Consider the following 16,933-nt stretch of genomic DNA (forward strand, 5'->3'; position numbering starts at 1 on the left):
CTCAGCAGTCCTGAGTGCACAGTTTGATTCCAAGCAATTTGCTTTATGTCCATGTGCCTTAGTTTCCTCAAATATAAAACAGGCGTGCCATGAAGATCAACAAAAATAATGTGTGTGAAAAAGCTGTGCAAACTTTAAATTACTTTGGAAATGTTAACTGATGTTCTTCTTTGTCATATCCTGAATCACTGCTGCATTAAAATGAATGAATACCATTAACAGATCACCAATTTCCCTTCCCTTATGTCTGTTTAACTTCCAGGCTCTCTCCTCACACCCATCCTCACTTCTCTTGAATATACGCTATTTGGCACTTGAAACTGTGGATTTCATTCCTTCCAAGGCACGTCTCTTGGTTTTCGCTATGATCTCTTAGTTTGTGAGAGGAGAAAGCCCTGCTGCAAATCTCCAGCAGGCAGATTTAGAATAAAGTTGGAAGTTTACAGGTTCTGCAAGGAAATACTGTCAGTCAATCTAGCAGTTGTTAATAACAGCAAGTGGATTTTAATGGTCTAATCTCTTTGAACCAGCTACAATATTTTCAACCAACGAACCGTCTCCCAAACGATTAAACTTACTGATTTTTCTCATATATACCCTGTAGCTGTCCACTACTGCAGCCATGAAAATAACACTACCATTGAAAGAACTGATCCAGACTCTGTAAAACTTACTTTTAAAACTAAATACTATATTCATTTGTTCATTTACCAAATGCTTTGCCACCTTTGAGAGAGCGAATTTGGACTTTCTTTTAAGTGTAGCTGTTGTTAAAATGATACTGAATGCTAAGTAATGTGTTTGTTTTTCGGCTGTTGTAAGTCTAAAGAGATTTTTTGAATACTTCAATTATAAGAACATTTAAAACATACAAACTTGTGCAATTTTTATTTTAATGAAGATGAGAAGTTCATTAAAGAAGATAAATATTTCATTAGATGTTAAATAAAACAAAGAGATTTTTTGGCTTCTCTCAGCACAAAATTCCTTTGAAAGATTAATTAATACATGCAAATTATGCAAATTAGACCCATGCAAATATTTTATGAAGACAATTAAGGGAACCATTAATTACTGCTTTTTTTGCTTCAGTGAGATTCATTCATTTAATTTTAATTTCACTTTAACTGTTTTGATGTATAATCTTGCAGCTAAGAACTTTATCTTTCCTGGCGGGTCACTTAAACTTATAAATTTCATCAACTGAGCGCACAGAAATCTGTAAAGATATTCTCTAGACTATGTTTAGTATCAAGAGAAATTTCTGACACAATGCTCTCCCAGAAACAGGGAAACTGGAAGGGAATGTGAGCTCATTCTTGGACAAGGTTCAACTGCTGGAAAAGCAATTAATTTGCTTTGGCTGTGCTAATATAGGGGAATTAGAAAGTGTGACACAAGACAAATAGAAATAATTAGTTCTCCAAAATGATGTTCTCATTAATATGGTTCGAACAGTAGAAATAAAAAACATTATTGTGGCATGTCTGCATTCTGTCCCTAACCATGGGAGGTGCAATAATGCACTATAAGCGTTTTTACATTTATAGTCTGAATGATGATGCTTTATTTTTTTTCTAAAGGAGAATTTATAGCAAATGGTGTTATATATCTCGAATGTCTAAACATATACATGCTATCAAAATTGATGACATACTTTCCTTCCCCATGTGTTTACGTATCAATTTTTTATTTTGTTCACACAAATCCTGTAATTTAGTGAATAGAATTAAAAAATGGAGTTCTTTTCCTGTAATTGAAATATTTTCAGATCACTTTTATAACTCAAAGTATAAATAACATTTCTCAAAAAATAAAAAAATCATATTTATGCTCCATCTTAAAGAAGCTACTCTGAATATTTATTAAGGGTCCTCTCAGATGGCCAGGCTACTTTTACTGTCTAAGGATGGATGAAAACAGAGAAAACAGATTTTGTGAATATGAGTCACTAATCTATACTACTAAATGGTAATCTTTTTCAGTTTTGGTAGACATCACACACATTTTCTACTGCTACAGTCTTCAGTGAGCAAGTTAATCGAAGAGAATGCCATCAATTTTTTCCCTTGATAATAAAGGTAAAAGACGCAAAGTGAAAACCTATTTTAAATAAATTTTCCTTAAATTTTAAGATGATAATGTACTGCCTAAAAAAATAGGAAATTAATGTATTGACCATAATGAAAAACTGACTTCCTAAACTGTCTAGTTAGTCATAATAATAAAAAGCATCATCAACAATAATCTATATAAAATTACAATGATCGAGGATTATTTTCCAACCTATCCTCTGATAGTTCTCTCAGTCCTGTAGCCAGTCACTGTTGGTACAGCACTATGAAAAGTTATAAGTGGACATATATTATCGTTGATATTTGCTGAGCTTTTTAATGTTTTTTAAAAACATATTAAAATTAAATTTTCCTTCTTACAAAGGCAATCTCATTCCATTCATCCTTACATTTCTAAATTCTCTAAATTTCTTTTCCATACTCACATTGTCCACACAGATGTAGGTTATACCTTCTAAATTAGTATCATCTGTGAATTTCACTGATACACTCTGTTTAACCACTCTTCCATATCACTAATTATGATGTTAAATCCAAATGGATCTAGCATTGATCTTCAGGTCCCTCTGCTAATATCTTTCCCAATTTCCATTTATCACTATTCTTTGATTATGGTCTTCAGACAGTATTCAAGCCAAGCCAAAAACATGTTCATGAACAAGTCAATTTAATTCAATTTTTCAATTTTATCTACAGCAACCATACATTATTGTATTTTCCGTTAATAACTGCTCTGTTTCAATACTTAAAAGTAATTTAGTTATACAGTGGCCGTTTCCTCTCTCTAAATCTTCAATTCCAATTCATTATTCCTGATATCTCTATAACCCCAGACTCAGCACCTACCACCTATTGTTTTACTTTCATCAGGAAAAATGATGTCAAATGTATTACAAGCTAAGCCCAATAATTTTGCTTTAATTTACTCTGCCTAATATTTGGGCAATGGAGCAAGAACTGAAATCACATGATAAAACCTCATGATATGTCACAACTTAACACAAATATTTAATAACAACAATCATGCTTTTTTTTTTTTCCCATAGGAACCAAGAGTTTTGAAAATTAGATCCATGGAAATAATATATTGAAAATAATTTTATGTATGTAATAATTATAATGAATTACATTTTATTACTATTTTGAGCAACTTCATACTTAACTGCCCACTATGTCCAATTTTATGTATAATTAAATTAAATTACATAAGAAGCCATTTCCAGCAAAACCTACAGGAGGGCTTCAGCATTTGGAGGTTAAGCATATCTATGTACATTCAAAAACAAGATTCACTTTTTTACATACATCTTAAAAGAATAAAAATGCTTATCCTGAAATCATAAGAAAACATTATTCTAAATTTTATAAAATATTAAAACTCATGAGTATCTCTGAGACTTTCTATTTAATAATAGTAACTGGTTGTCTAGTTAAATGAGTAGTTAACAATGACCTATGATAACTATGGCACAATAGCTTGTTTATCCGTTACTGCCTGCAATCAATATCATCTTTTGTTCAACTTAATCAATGCTGTCTTAAATTGATTAGCTGCATTGAAATGCTGCCAAACACCAGAAACCAGTGCCAAGGGACTAGAAGTAAATTTATTATTGTTTTGTTTTGTTCATAGTAATATAATTCCAATATTTATTTTTTAAAATCGAGAAAAATAGTTCGAGGTAATATCTATGGTGATTACATATTTCTAGGTGAATAAACAATAGTCAATATGCACTGCAGGCAGCCCAGAAATCAGCTTTAACCAACACTCCCCCTCCTTTTTTTTATGAAAGCCTTCCCCTTTTAAGCTAAATAAAGACATTTTAAAATATGGAAAATTAGGTTCAGGTAACAAAAAAATTCTTGTAAATTTCTGCAAACACTTTACTGTGGGAATAATTCAACATTATATTATAAGTAAAGACCAATTTTCTGAAAAAAGAAAAGTAAATTGTATATTAGAGTAATAATAGCTTCAGTGTTTACCAGTTGCTAGGCACCATAAATACTTTAACTCAAAATAATAAAATTTAACATTAACAACTAAAACTTAACTATGTGCATACTATTGCCCAGTATGTGCTAAGTGCTTTACATGGATTATTTTATTTAATCCTCAAAATAACCCTCTGAGTTTAAGCAACTACTAAAGAAAAAAGAAAATAGTGTAACAGAGATTTGAATCTAGACCTGACTCCTAGCAGTTCCTAATTACTAGTTCTGTGGAGATGACTAAATAACCTCCACTCCTACATTAAACTTAAGGGCCTTTTTTTAAGTATCAGAAATAGAAATGTTCATAAGACAACTCTACAAAAGCAAATTTAAACACTTTGAAAAAGATCTTCTAAGTGGTAAGTTGAAGTAAGGTTCAATTTAGGTCTGTTACAGAGTAAAAATCTTAGAGTATCATTTAGCAACTCTGGTCAAACATATACTGAAAAAAAATGAAGAGGTTCTCCAAAAGTCTTATATTAATTCAAAATTGGATTTGTGTTTGAATTTAAATTTATCATAAGGTCCTTGCATGCTAAGTTGTAGGGATGTGGCTAAGGCTTTTATCTAAGTAGTACAATTAATTTCTCAATTTCTTTTATTGCCATTTTATTTTCTTCACTTAAAGTGAAGTTTTCTCCAGCATGTCTAGAAGTGTCTATAAACATGGTATAGGCATAATGACTGATTTAAAAGTAAAAAACTGGAAGGGAAACACTTTTTTCCAAGTGTATAACATTCCCTAGTAGCTGTCAATAGACTGGAATTTTTTAGGTCATTAACAGGAAATGTGCTAAGTATCCTAAATGACTGGTGGAGTTGTGAGTAATTAGCCTATAAGAGAGCCATTAAGTCCAGAAGTCAGGCATGGAGGAAAGACCACGGAATTTGGAGTCATAAGTTTGGATTCAAATGTCAGTGACCCCAATAACTCATAATGCAAACGTGAGAACATTAATTAGCCACTTTGAGCTTTAGTTATCTCCCCTTTAAATTAGAATATACAGGAAAGGCTCAGTAAATATCAGCTCCTAGTCCACCTCACTATTTCAATAAGCAAATACTTCCACTTCCTATGTAAGATCCCTAGGTCTTAATGAGAGAAAGTATATTAGTAGGAAATTCATTGAGTGCTAGAATATTTGAATCACTAAGAAAGCTTGATACAGATATAAATGCCACTCATAAGAATGACATGCGTTATGGTGCTTTGGAACTGTAAGTTACTAAACAAATAACAATAGTAATATAATCATATTTTAAAAGAGAAAGGAGGGCATATTTTAACAATCCTAATCTACAAACAATCAGGAGGAAGAAAAGGGGATGTGAAAAGCACCTGGACTAAATTATATTCCCAACTCTGATTAACTCATGGGGTAACCTTTAACAAGTCATGTACCCTCGCTAAGTCTCAGTTTCCTCTTTGCAAAATGAGGAGATTTAATTGATTTTTGAAGTCCTTTCCCAGTGCTAAAGCAGTAACATCATAAAAATGTGCTTGACATATCATCAGTGTTCAATAAATATTTGTTGAATAAATGAATAATTTTTATATTCAGCATGTATCTTCAAATATCTAGGAAGTAAAAAGAAGATATTTTTAAGTTGGAGAAAAAAAAGATTGTCAATGTGAAGGCATGTCTTTCATGTCCTTTTATTGGAAGAATATTTGGTTTTCTATGATCTGAGATCAGTCAAAAAAAGAATAAAAAGCCAAACAGTTTTGATTATGGCCATTGGAAGTAAATAAAAGAGAAGTACTTTCAAGTGAACTGGAGATTTTGCAAGCATAACTTGCAGATATTCTAAGAAGTCAGAGGAACTGCGGTCCACATTCCCATTGATTTTAACAATTACTTTTTGGTTTAAAAAGACAAGTTTTACTAAGACATAAAAAACAAAAAACTGTTTTGAAAGTGAACTTTCCAGACTTTTGGGAAATTTATAAAAGATAAAACAGCACTAATCCACATTTCTCCCATGTTACAGTTCATGTCTATGTATTGATCTTCTAAACAATATATAGAGAAGATTTAATCATTTGAAATTCTAAGACACAAATCAGAAAAGAAGCAAAAGGTTAATGTGTATTAAACCAAAGAAGAAAGTGTTATTTAAGAAATGTGACTATGGTATGTGAAATTAAACATAAATTTAAAATGGAAAATTGTGTATAAGTGAATATTCACAAAATCCAAATCTTAGGTTAAATGTGCAAAGAAGAAAGTAACATTACAAATGCACACAAGAAGAATAAACACATACTGTTAATTCAGCTACGGGATATGAAAATTTGCTCTGCCAGAATTTGTAATTCTGACTTTTGTAGGCAGAGTCATAGTATCCTTTACTTCCTCCCATCAGTCTCTCCAACCAAAGTCTGAGAAATGACAGACCCATAAGGATCCTCAGCATCCACAAACTCTAACATAGGTCCTAATTCGTCAATGGTTGATACTTTCCTTCAGGGAACAAGTAGCAGGCACCAGGATGTATCAAACATTCACACTACGAATGTGGCACAAACACTTGACACAGTTGTGAATAAAATAGGCATGGTTCATGCTCTGCCTGGCTACCATCCAGGGAGAGGAAGACACTGAACGAGACACTACCAATGCACAGCATGTGATGACAGAAAAGTGAAAGGTATGGTGAGAACTTCTAAGACGTCGAACTAGACCCAGGGGCCAGGGAGGTGATGCAAGGGGGAGTGTGGAGTCTGGGAGGCGTGCCTGGAGACAGTGACTTCTAAGATGAAATTGAAAGGATGAGTAAGCCAAGCCAGGGAAGAGGAAAAAATATCCCTGGTAGGTGGAGAAAGATGTGAGCCTTTCAGGAAATGAAGAAAAAATTCCAGTATGGCAGAAGCACAGAGAGTGAGGGGAAGAGCTGTGATGGTGTGTGCAGGGCAAGGGAGGGAAATGTCGAGCTCCGTTCTCCCCTCATTATATATTAAGAAGGATATGGGATCGGCAAGATGAGGGCACCATAGGGAAGGAACACTGGACGAAGACAGGGTGCAGGGGGGTGGGGGTGAAAGAGCTTTCGATTTTGTGCACTGGGCCTTGAAGTCCCTGTGAGACAGCCAAATAAAAGTTGGATATTATCTGGAGCTCTGAGGAGATGTCTGAATGGGCTGGAGAGATATTTTCTTAAGTTGTCAAAATATTTAAGTTAAATAGACCATTTAAGTGGATGCCATTGCCTAGAGAGAGAGAATAAAAAAGAGAGTAGAACTTAGCTGAAGAAAGCTATCACATTATAGATTTGGCTGCACAGAGTGTATGGCTGTGCATTTATGTGTGTGTTGTCAGAAGTGATTTGGGAGGATATTTATTAACTAGTCCAAAAAACTGTTCAATGAGTATGTATTTGAACTCTGTCTACTCTATGTTAGCAAAAGATATTAGAAAAAGTTTTAAAGTAAGAAATTTTTCAAACTCTAACACATATCATAACATACAAATATGTAACTCAAGGCATGAGAGAGTTAATCAGCATACAATTTAAATCCTAAAACAAGTTGTTTGGGGCTGCCCCATGGCACGGGGGTTAAGTGCTCAGGTTCGGCTTCAGCGGCCAGGGTTCACCGGTTCGAATTTTGGGTGCGGACATGGCAACACTTGGCACGCCATGCTGTGGTAGGCGTCCCACATATAAAGTAGAGGAAGATGGGCATGGATGTTAGCTCTGGGCCAGCCTTCCTCAGCAAAAAGAGGAGGATTGGCAGATGTTAGCTCAGGGCTAGACTTCCTCAAAAAAAAAAAACAAACAAACTTGTTTTTGTAGTTTTTCCATGTTTACTCTATATTCATAACTCGTGAATTTTGAGTTTTCAGAAATATCAGCAACGAATAATTTATCCCTATGTAGTATGAACTGATTTATCTTACTTATTAAGACAAGGAAGTAAATTATTTAGGGCCTGTTTGCTTAGGAATATTTTCTAAACTGCTTTCTGGTTTCCTCTTCCCCTCTATAGTTTGACAAAGGTGGTGGTACTGAAATGCCAATGAGGCAATATTTAGTCTAACCTGAGGTGCTTATGTAGGGATAACTACTCGGCACTTGAGCAAGTGTCTGACTGCCAGGTAACTAACTCTTGCGCCAAGCATGGTATTTATTTATTGTCAAAATGTTATAAATAAACAAATACATGACAAGCATAAATAAACGTGAATTTCCCTTGTCTTTCCTAATTAAGTTGAGTTTATTTTGGAATAGAGAATAATTTCATTTATGATTGGAAGGGAAGCAAGAAAGAATACAAGACACCAGAGAGAGAAAATGAAGGGAGCAAGGGGTTGTCTTTGCATCATTCGTGTTTTTTACTCTTTAATTATTTTTTTGAGGTCATATTGGCTTATAACATTGTGTAAAGTTCAGACGTCATTCTTGAATTGTGAAACAACAGGTGCTCATGGCTCCCAAAATGCATGACAGACCATCTCACAAATTAGTAATGAGTTCTGGTTCTTTTTCTTTGCCTTTCCCATTCTTCTGCTTAGACTTAGAATTTAACCAAATAGCCTTTTATATTTGATTTCTTTTGTTCACAGGTAATTTTGTTCTGTTTGTTAGCTTACAATGTACTAATTTAGTTTGAAGTTTAAAAAAAAAACTTCAACAGACTAAATGAGTTAATTTAGTGAGGTTAGAGTAGCAAAAAATGGTCTCTTTGCTCCAGTATCTTAAAAGTCTCAGGTAGTTCAACTGCTGGTGAAATACCTTTTTAGCAACTAACATACAGAAACACAGATTTAACTACAGTGGTTTTTTAAAATTACATTTAAAAAATCATTTAATTCAAATCATAAATAGTAGTTGTTTTATTGAAAACTGTGCATTTTGAAGAATATAACAAAATCATTAAATCTGAGTATGCAAAAAGTAGAATATCACTGATTATTCACATTAGAATAGAGGAAGACATCTTCTTAATCGACTGGTTGAAAGAATGAATGAAGTGAATGAATATGAATGAAGATTTCATATTACAATTAAACCAAAGCATTAAATCACCCCATAATCATTTATATTTGACTTTAAGTTACTATGTATAATTGTTGTTCAAATGCTTTGTTTCCTTAATTATAAAGTTGTTTGGGTCGGTTTTCTGTGTTACCCAACTCACAGCATTCTGGATAGCAAAAGCAAAGCAATTTATGATTAAAAGTTTCATTCAGAATAAACAAATCACAATAGAAATTGAGAGTTGTCAATATTTCAACCTTATAAGCAAGACTTTATCCATTTTAAAGTGTATATTTTAATATATATGAATTTTACAAATTCAAATAAAAATAACTAATCTTTATTGGTTAGTAAAATATTACTAATAGCAAACTCATGGAATACATATTATGTCAACTATGCACAAATCTTTAATCATTGCCTAATCACTTCTAAATATCAATGACAAATTTCCTATTTGTATGCAGGAATATGTTGTCTATAATTTTTCTTGGATTGAGTTCTGACCATCTTGAGGATTCCGTTGATACAAGATAATTTATATATCACATCTACCTGGAGACTCATGTGCTTTGTTAGACCACTTTGGACATTAGCTAAAGTTAGTGCATGAGTGGTCCCTGTACACACAAACCAGCGCTGATATTTAGATTGACCTTATTGAGGTTATTGTCCCTGATGATGAGGATAGGCTTTGTTATTAGTAATTTGTTAATATGTGTATGCAATTTTTAGAAGAGAGACACAACAGAAATCGTATGATTTTAATAATATTATATGCACACACACATATATAATTTTGCTGAAATACATAATGACTGAAAAAATGAAGTTTTTCCTACATCTGCAACTGCATATGTATCTAAAGAGATGTCTCTCATAATAACATATGGTTCAAGCCCTTGGATTTAAAAAGTAATTACCATAGTCTCAGGTAAAATAAATTTAGGCAAAAAACAGTCTCCAGGAATGTTTCTTCAAGTTTCTGATTCTTACTTATTGCATACATGATACTTTACAAAAGTTTATTTCCTTTACACTAAACCAAGAATGACACTTTTGGAGCTGATTAAGTAACACCATTAATGCTAACAAATTTTCCAAAACTCATTGAGCTTAAAATGCAAAATGAAAGCAATTGGAAGGATTTGAGTAGTTAATCATTTTAGGCTTCCCCTTGAAGAACCACCTTCATCTAAAACAGAAAACAAATGCTCTTTTTACTGTTTAGTATTCATGTTGTCAGATTGAGTTTATTGTCTAGAATAGATGTTAGACTATAAATGCTACCTTCAGATTTTATTCTTTCCTAATAGTGTGGTCTTGGAAATATACATGTTTAGCTCTTCTGAGTGTTTAATACAACTCCCTTTAGTATTCTATGTATGATTTTGCTCAGCAGATTTGTGTTATTAAAATGTATATAATGGCATACAGAACATTTGGAAAATTCACATAGGACAAAACAATCTTGTTTATTGTTAACATTCAACTAGTCTATTTTGCATATACCTTGCAGTATCTATCACAAAAACAACAAGAAATTTTTAAATTTTAAGAGCCACTTATTTGATTAACCCATGCTTTTCTTTATAAAGAATAGAACTTATAAATTCTTCTTGCATTAGATTGGGCTTCAACCATTCAATAAAACACATTTACTGTGTCCAGGATTAAATCATACATTGTTTAAAATTAATTATTCCTTTTTAATTGCATTGTATAAACAGAAATGACCTGTTAATTTAAAGAAAATCTATCAGCACAAAATGAATTCACTCATATAAACAAGCAAGATGAACTTGACCTTGTTTGAACTTGTTTTGATGTGGCCCAGATGGTAGGCTACATGCTTGAATAGCAGGCTAAAGCTGAGGAAAAACTCATATAGCAAGATCTAGATTTATAGCCTTTTGCAAATTCCTACCTTGTATTGTCCTTTCAGCATCTGTTCTGCCGCCACTGCGGTCAGCTTCTATCTCTGGGGTCAGAGAGTCTAAAAGCACAGAGAGGTAAGAGTGACACATATTTCATTTGATTCCTATTGTCCTTTAAAAAAAAAGCAACCTGTTACTTTGGTGCTGAATTAAAATTACATAAATCTTTGTCATCTTTTAAAGGTTGAACAAAGACTATAACCATAAGAATTATCGAAAGATTTGAATAGATAAATAAGTAATGGAAAATTGTTCATAAAATGGGATGGGGGTTGGGAAGTTCTCAGATTAATATTTTATCACGTTTCGGTAGAGACCGATTTAGTTAAACAGAGAAGCAATGTCAGGTCCCAGATACTGGAGTTAAGTAACAAACTGTGGAAGCACCTATGAAATAAAGCTTTTCCCCAACACACGTGGTTATTCTTCCCACTATGCTTTCAGCTACAAACACAGTTTAATGAATCACAAGACCTAGAAATATATAAACCACAAACACATGTCTAAATTGTCTTTTGAGAGTTAAAAACGAAAGTTAGTCAGCCAGGCATAAAGAGGCACCCTCTTACCATTTAAGACCCTGAGACTATCTGTAGAAGCTGCCTGTTTTAGCGTTTGTTCTGCTTGCTCACGCCGTTTTGTCTCAAATTCAAGTGCTTCCTGCAATTTTCTCTTTGCCTTCTTCTCCTTCTTTAGCCTCTTTTGAACTATGGCTAGAAGAAAGTGTAAGTACATCATTTTAAAGAAAATTTTTGCAACGTTAAAACTTACAAATGACCTACATTTTTTATAAAATTCATTTTCTTTTCTGCTGGACCGAGGCTACCTATGCAGAGGAAGTTCAAAACAACTCCACCTTTACCTAAAATAAATCCCAGTGAAATGTCCAAGGAGGCCAATTTTCATTTAGCCTTGAACTATTACATTACAAGTATGCCTTTAATTGTCATATGTGGGAACAGAGTTAATGGGAAACTAATTTTAGTAAATATTTATATTCACTGATAAAGGAAGTCTGATTAAATGAATTTTGTGCTTTAGACTCTGCCCTTGAATCAGAATAGTGCAGAGTAGTTTGCATAGTGCAAACCTCCATAAGTATGCCTCCCATCTCTTTATAAGGTGCCAATTTTGAATAGCAAAGGGAGTATTTCCCCTACACTTTGCAAAACCATGTTACACCAATTAGGTTTTTAATAATTCTTTCTTAAAGTTTTAGAAAATGCAATAAATATTATTGTTTCTGAGGAGCTAAATACTCTTCATTATTGTTAACACATATAAGCAGAATTTTTTTGGATGAAGCTATTGTAATTTTCTTGGAGATATGAATAATTTCTTCACAGAAGATTTATATGCACTATAACATATTTTAAGAAAATTATATTTTTACTCTGCAGGAATCCAATAGAATATAAAACTTCACTGCTAATAATAATGGGCTACTGCTAACATTAATGTGCTATTTATATTTTAAAAAGTAGATTATTATAGAAAAAGTTGATTATGATGCATTTTTCTCCTACTGGACAGTTTATATCTTTATATATGATATATTGTCAATAAATAATAACAAATAAAAATGTTCTTCACAAAATCTATGTTAACTCTACTTTCAGAATGATAATTATTTTAATTTGTACAATACTTCATATAATGTAAGCAATCAACATATGGGAAGCATACATGTATTTTTCTCTGAAATAATTTTTTTGATAGTTGATAAACATTGTGGATGTGAATGTGACAGAATCAGTATGGGAAATCCTTCTGCTCAAGTTAGTCATAAGGAGTAATCATTCCAAGTCTATTATTTGATTTCTTACTACAGATTAAAGAACAAAAACATTTTTATTTACCACACTAGTCAAAATATGAAATAAGGTAATAATGGTTCAAGTCAGAATTTTAGTTTCAATTTCTAATTTCCACATCCCGTTTTTATAATTATTAATATTGTTAAGATGACAGATCAATAATTTGTTGGGTTTATTGTTGCTAGTATCATCAAAAAACAGAAACTGTTTTTTCTTCTTCAAAATGTACATTGGCTACAGTCTTATGAGAAAAAAACTAGTTTCAAATAAATGCTAATTTACTTTGTTTAATAGTGTGAAAATCATAGCTTGTCTTAACAAAATTACTGGCCTACTATTTCTCTTTCCAAAGATGATTGTTTATAAGTCTCTATGAAAAGAAACAGTAATTTCTGAATTATTTATTTGGATTGTAAATTTCCGTTACACTAAAAACTCAATACCCAATGCCTTGCCATTGACCACTCGTTGTTTCCTCCCATGTGATTGAACCAAATAGGATTGCCATGTTGTCTCTTCAGGGTAACACACTGCTTCAATAGACACATTCATAACAGATAATTATTGGTAGTTATTACCTTTAATTTATTTTTCACAATTAATTAAATGGGAGGTTCATGGTGTATCTGTGAAATGTTTTGCCCTCTAGTGGTTAAAGAGATGAAACAGAATGCAAATCCTCCAAACATGTTTTAACCAATAAAATTTTGAAGGCTTCTCAAACAACCAAAAAGCTACTTTATGAATTCAAGGGTCTGCCTCATGTTTTGTAATAAAAAGACTTCTCTAGGTGAAAACAAAATCAAGACATGGCTATCTCGTGGAAGATGGTTCATATAATGAACTTTGACCAATCTTCATTATTCACTTAGAACATCCCATTATCAATGTTTATATCATTTTATTTTAGTACCTAAACCTATGTGAATCTACATTATTTAGAACTGTGCTATACACCATGGGTGACAGCTTCCTAAATCAACCTCATCCCGCAAACCCACTAGCTGTTGCTTTGGACTAAATGAAAAAATCTACTAATTCCTGCCAGTTTTAAGAGCAAAACAAAAACAATGATTCTCAAATGACCATGTCAAACATATAAAAGGAGAACATGTGGAATATTTATGTTGGATACTTATTAAATGACAGAATAGGAGCTCTCCTTCTACAATACTTAGAAGAATCTAATAGTTGAGGCAAAGCGGAAGCTGGTTGTAAGGAAAATACTCTTCAACCTCAAACATAATTAAACACACAAATATGAATGACCTTCAAAATTATCCATACATGCACTGTAAAGTGTGTTAAAAGAAGCAATTCACAGATTGATAATATCATTATTTTTACCCAATAAAAATTCATATCGGTTTCTACCCTAATGTGTACTTGACCTTGTTGGATGAAAATGAGGCATTCAGAAAGAAAATTATACAAACACTCAACTTTGGTCATTTGTTCAGATATTCATCAGTCTTCAATTTCAGTTGATAAATATCTTACTAAATCTGTTTCGCTTGAATAATCAGTATTTTCTATTTTAGCTTTATGACTTTAACTCAAGTTTTTTCAAAGGGCGATTGTGAATGAATATAAAATTTTTCTTCGTGGCTGTCACCTTATCAGAGTTCATTCTTATCTTAAAATTATGAATTTGTTAAACTCTATAAGCAATAAAAATTATGTGATTAATGATATAATGGATATATTTCAATTCCCTGAGGTATGAACAAAAGAGAAACCATGTACTTTGGAGATGAAGAAACACAGTGAGTCCAGGATTCAGATCCTTCTCTGAGCTTTAGCTACAAGTAAATTAACAAAAAAGCTACAGTCTCACAGTAAATCATCAAACATAGCATTCTTATGTTGAATGTTTTATGTAAAGTATTAAACTTATTTGGAAGTTTGAAAATACCTCTATTCTTTTGTTCCATAGCCAACTGCTTCTCAAGTGTTTCCCTCAGTTCTCTTTCCCTTAAAAAATCCATCTTCAGCTCTGTTTTTTCCAGTTGGACCTGTTTTTCTTGAGCTCTGGCATTATCTATGGCAACTTTCAAGAGCCCCTGTACAAAGAAGGTATTCAGAATTGTAATATTTTGGTACAAAGCACATTTCACTCATTACTTAAAAGCATTTTAAAAGAGAGTAACCCACTTATCAAATTCTTTAATTTTTGTTGTGCATTCACTCTGTACTCACTAGGACAAATAGTATATCTAAAGTACAAACCTTCTAAATCTAATTAAACTATTTTAGGCAAACAAATATTCTTGACATTCAGGTTCAGTTGCTTCTAATTAGAATATCTAGATTTAAAGCTAAATGAGAGCAGCATATAAGCCTGTCTAAAAAATAAGAACTGAAAAGAAAATTAGGCTGAAACTCTTCCACAAGTAATTATCTGACATAGTTTATACAACCCCACAGGATCCTGGCAGTACCCACCTATCTCTGAGAGCTCATTCTCTACCACTCCCTACCGAGATTATACTAGACACAATGGTCGTCTCTTCATTCCTCAAGGCACCAATTTGTTTCTGCACCAGAGACTTTGCCCTTTCTGTTACCCTCCTGAATGCTTTTCCTCCCAATTTTTGTATGGCTCATGCCCTCATTTTATTTCACCACTCAGTCACCACTCAAGAAAGGCCTTCTCTTCCCACCCTATCTGGAAGAGCCCTCCAAACCCACCTCGTTATTCCCTCCTTAAAATTCTTCACAGCATTTATTATTACGTAACATTGTTATATATTTATTTGTTTACTGCTTTATGTTGTGTCTCCCCATTAAAATGTAAGCTCTCTGAGGCAGAGACATTTTCTCTTATCGGTACTATGCTCCCAGGGCCCAAAGAGTGCCTACCATATAGTAGATTTTAAACATTTGATGAATAGAAATCATATTACTGGTATATATTTCTAGAGATATATAATATATTTAAGGAATCCAAAACTTAGCGGCCTAATAATGAGCTAATTTTAAAAAATCATTCAAAATGGTTATGATAAATAGAGCATAACCTTTAGGGGACTATTTGACAGCATAATAATTTAAGATCATATGGTAAAAGCAACGTTTATTTATACACCTGATTAAGGAATCTTTTACGTATATAATTTGATTTACTGTATGCTAATTAAAAAATTTAGTAGTATTCTGTGATTTCTGAAAATGAGATGATGAGAAGGTGTAAAACATTTACAAAGCATTCTGCCTGTGTTGTCTCCTAAGATACTTTAGAAAATTATTAGTGAAATTATTAGTAAAACTTGGAGCTAAAATTTCTATCCTTATCAACTCAGCAATACCAAATGCGATTTGGAAGTAAAAGATATTTTGCCTTGGTCCATGAACATCACACTGAAATTTTCAACTGAAATTGTAAATCAAATGGAAGTTGGTGCCATACCAACACAAGAGACAATGTAAGTAGTTTAAATTAGGAATTTGAAATCCAGGTTGACTTGTGAAAGGTAGTGATGTACCCTTAGTTCAGCCCACCAGTGTAGCATTGTCGTAACACATTTTTATTCTCTTTTCAAACACATATAAATTATTTCATGTTTGTTGTACCTGACCCTGAATTTCCCAATATAATTTTTGCAATATGAAACAAGCTGGAGGATTTCTACCTGGCAGTTTGCTCCTCCCTACTCTTTAGTTTTTAACAATAGCTCCTAAGGAAACTGCCATCTTAACTCAATTCAGCAACATTCCTGTGTATGTTTCTTCTTCATCAGGAACAAACAATTAGTAACAAATGAAAGAGATCATTACATCAAGTGCCCTTTTAGATCACCCCAATTAAAACTTTAGTTTAGCTGTATTTTAATTCTAAGATACCAAATTCTAATTTTCTGCTCTGATTGCTCTTGTTGACTTATCTTTGAAAGATGTACTCTCTGTGCAATGTCTAGAGATTATTTAGCAAGATGCCAATGTTGGCACCACTTAATGTGTTGATTGGTTGTATTATCAGTAGCTGTTTAAAATAAATTACTATTAAACTATTATTGTCCTTGGCTGACAAAACACAATATTTTGGTGTTCGTTAAATATGAAACAATCATTATGAATAAACATGTTGAATAATGTTAAACTGCAACTCTAATTTGTATAATTTTAT

At 32.6% G+C, this 16,933-nt stretch overlaps 1 protein-coding gene across 1 annotated transcript in view; it reads right to left on the bottom strand.

The window, feature by feature from the left end:
- DACH1 (dachshund family transcription factor 1) overlaps positions 1-16,933 on the bottom strand; it is a 407,431-nt gene that overhangs the window by 23,869 nt on the left and 366,629 nt on the right. Inside the window, exons 8-10 of the mRNA XM_008517937.2 lie at positions 14,723-14,870; positions 11,560-11,703; positions 10,981-11,049 (exon numbers count right to left, since the gene is read on the bottom strand). Of these exons, the coding sequence (XP_008516159.2) occupies positions 10,981-11,049; positions 11,560-11,703; positions 14,723-14,870 (361 nt within the window). The remainder of the gene's footprint in view (positions 1-10,980; positions 11,050-11,559; positions 11,704-14,722; positions 14,871-16,933) is intronic.

This window comes from Equus przewalskii, chromosome 16, assembly GCF_037783145.1.
Source record: "Equus przewalskii isolate Varuska chromosome 16, EquPr2, whole genome shotgun sequence".
Taxonomy (NCBI): domain Eukaryota; kingdom Metazoa; phylum Chordata; class Mammalia; order Perissodactyla; family Equidae; genus Equus; species Equus przewalskii.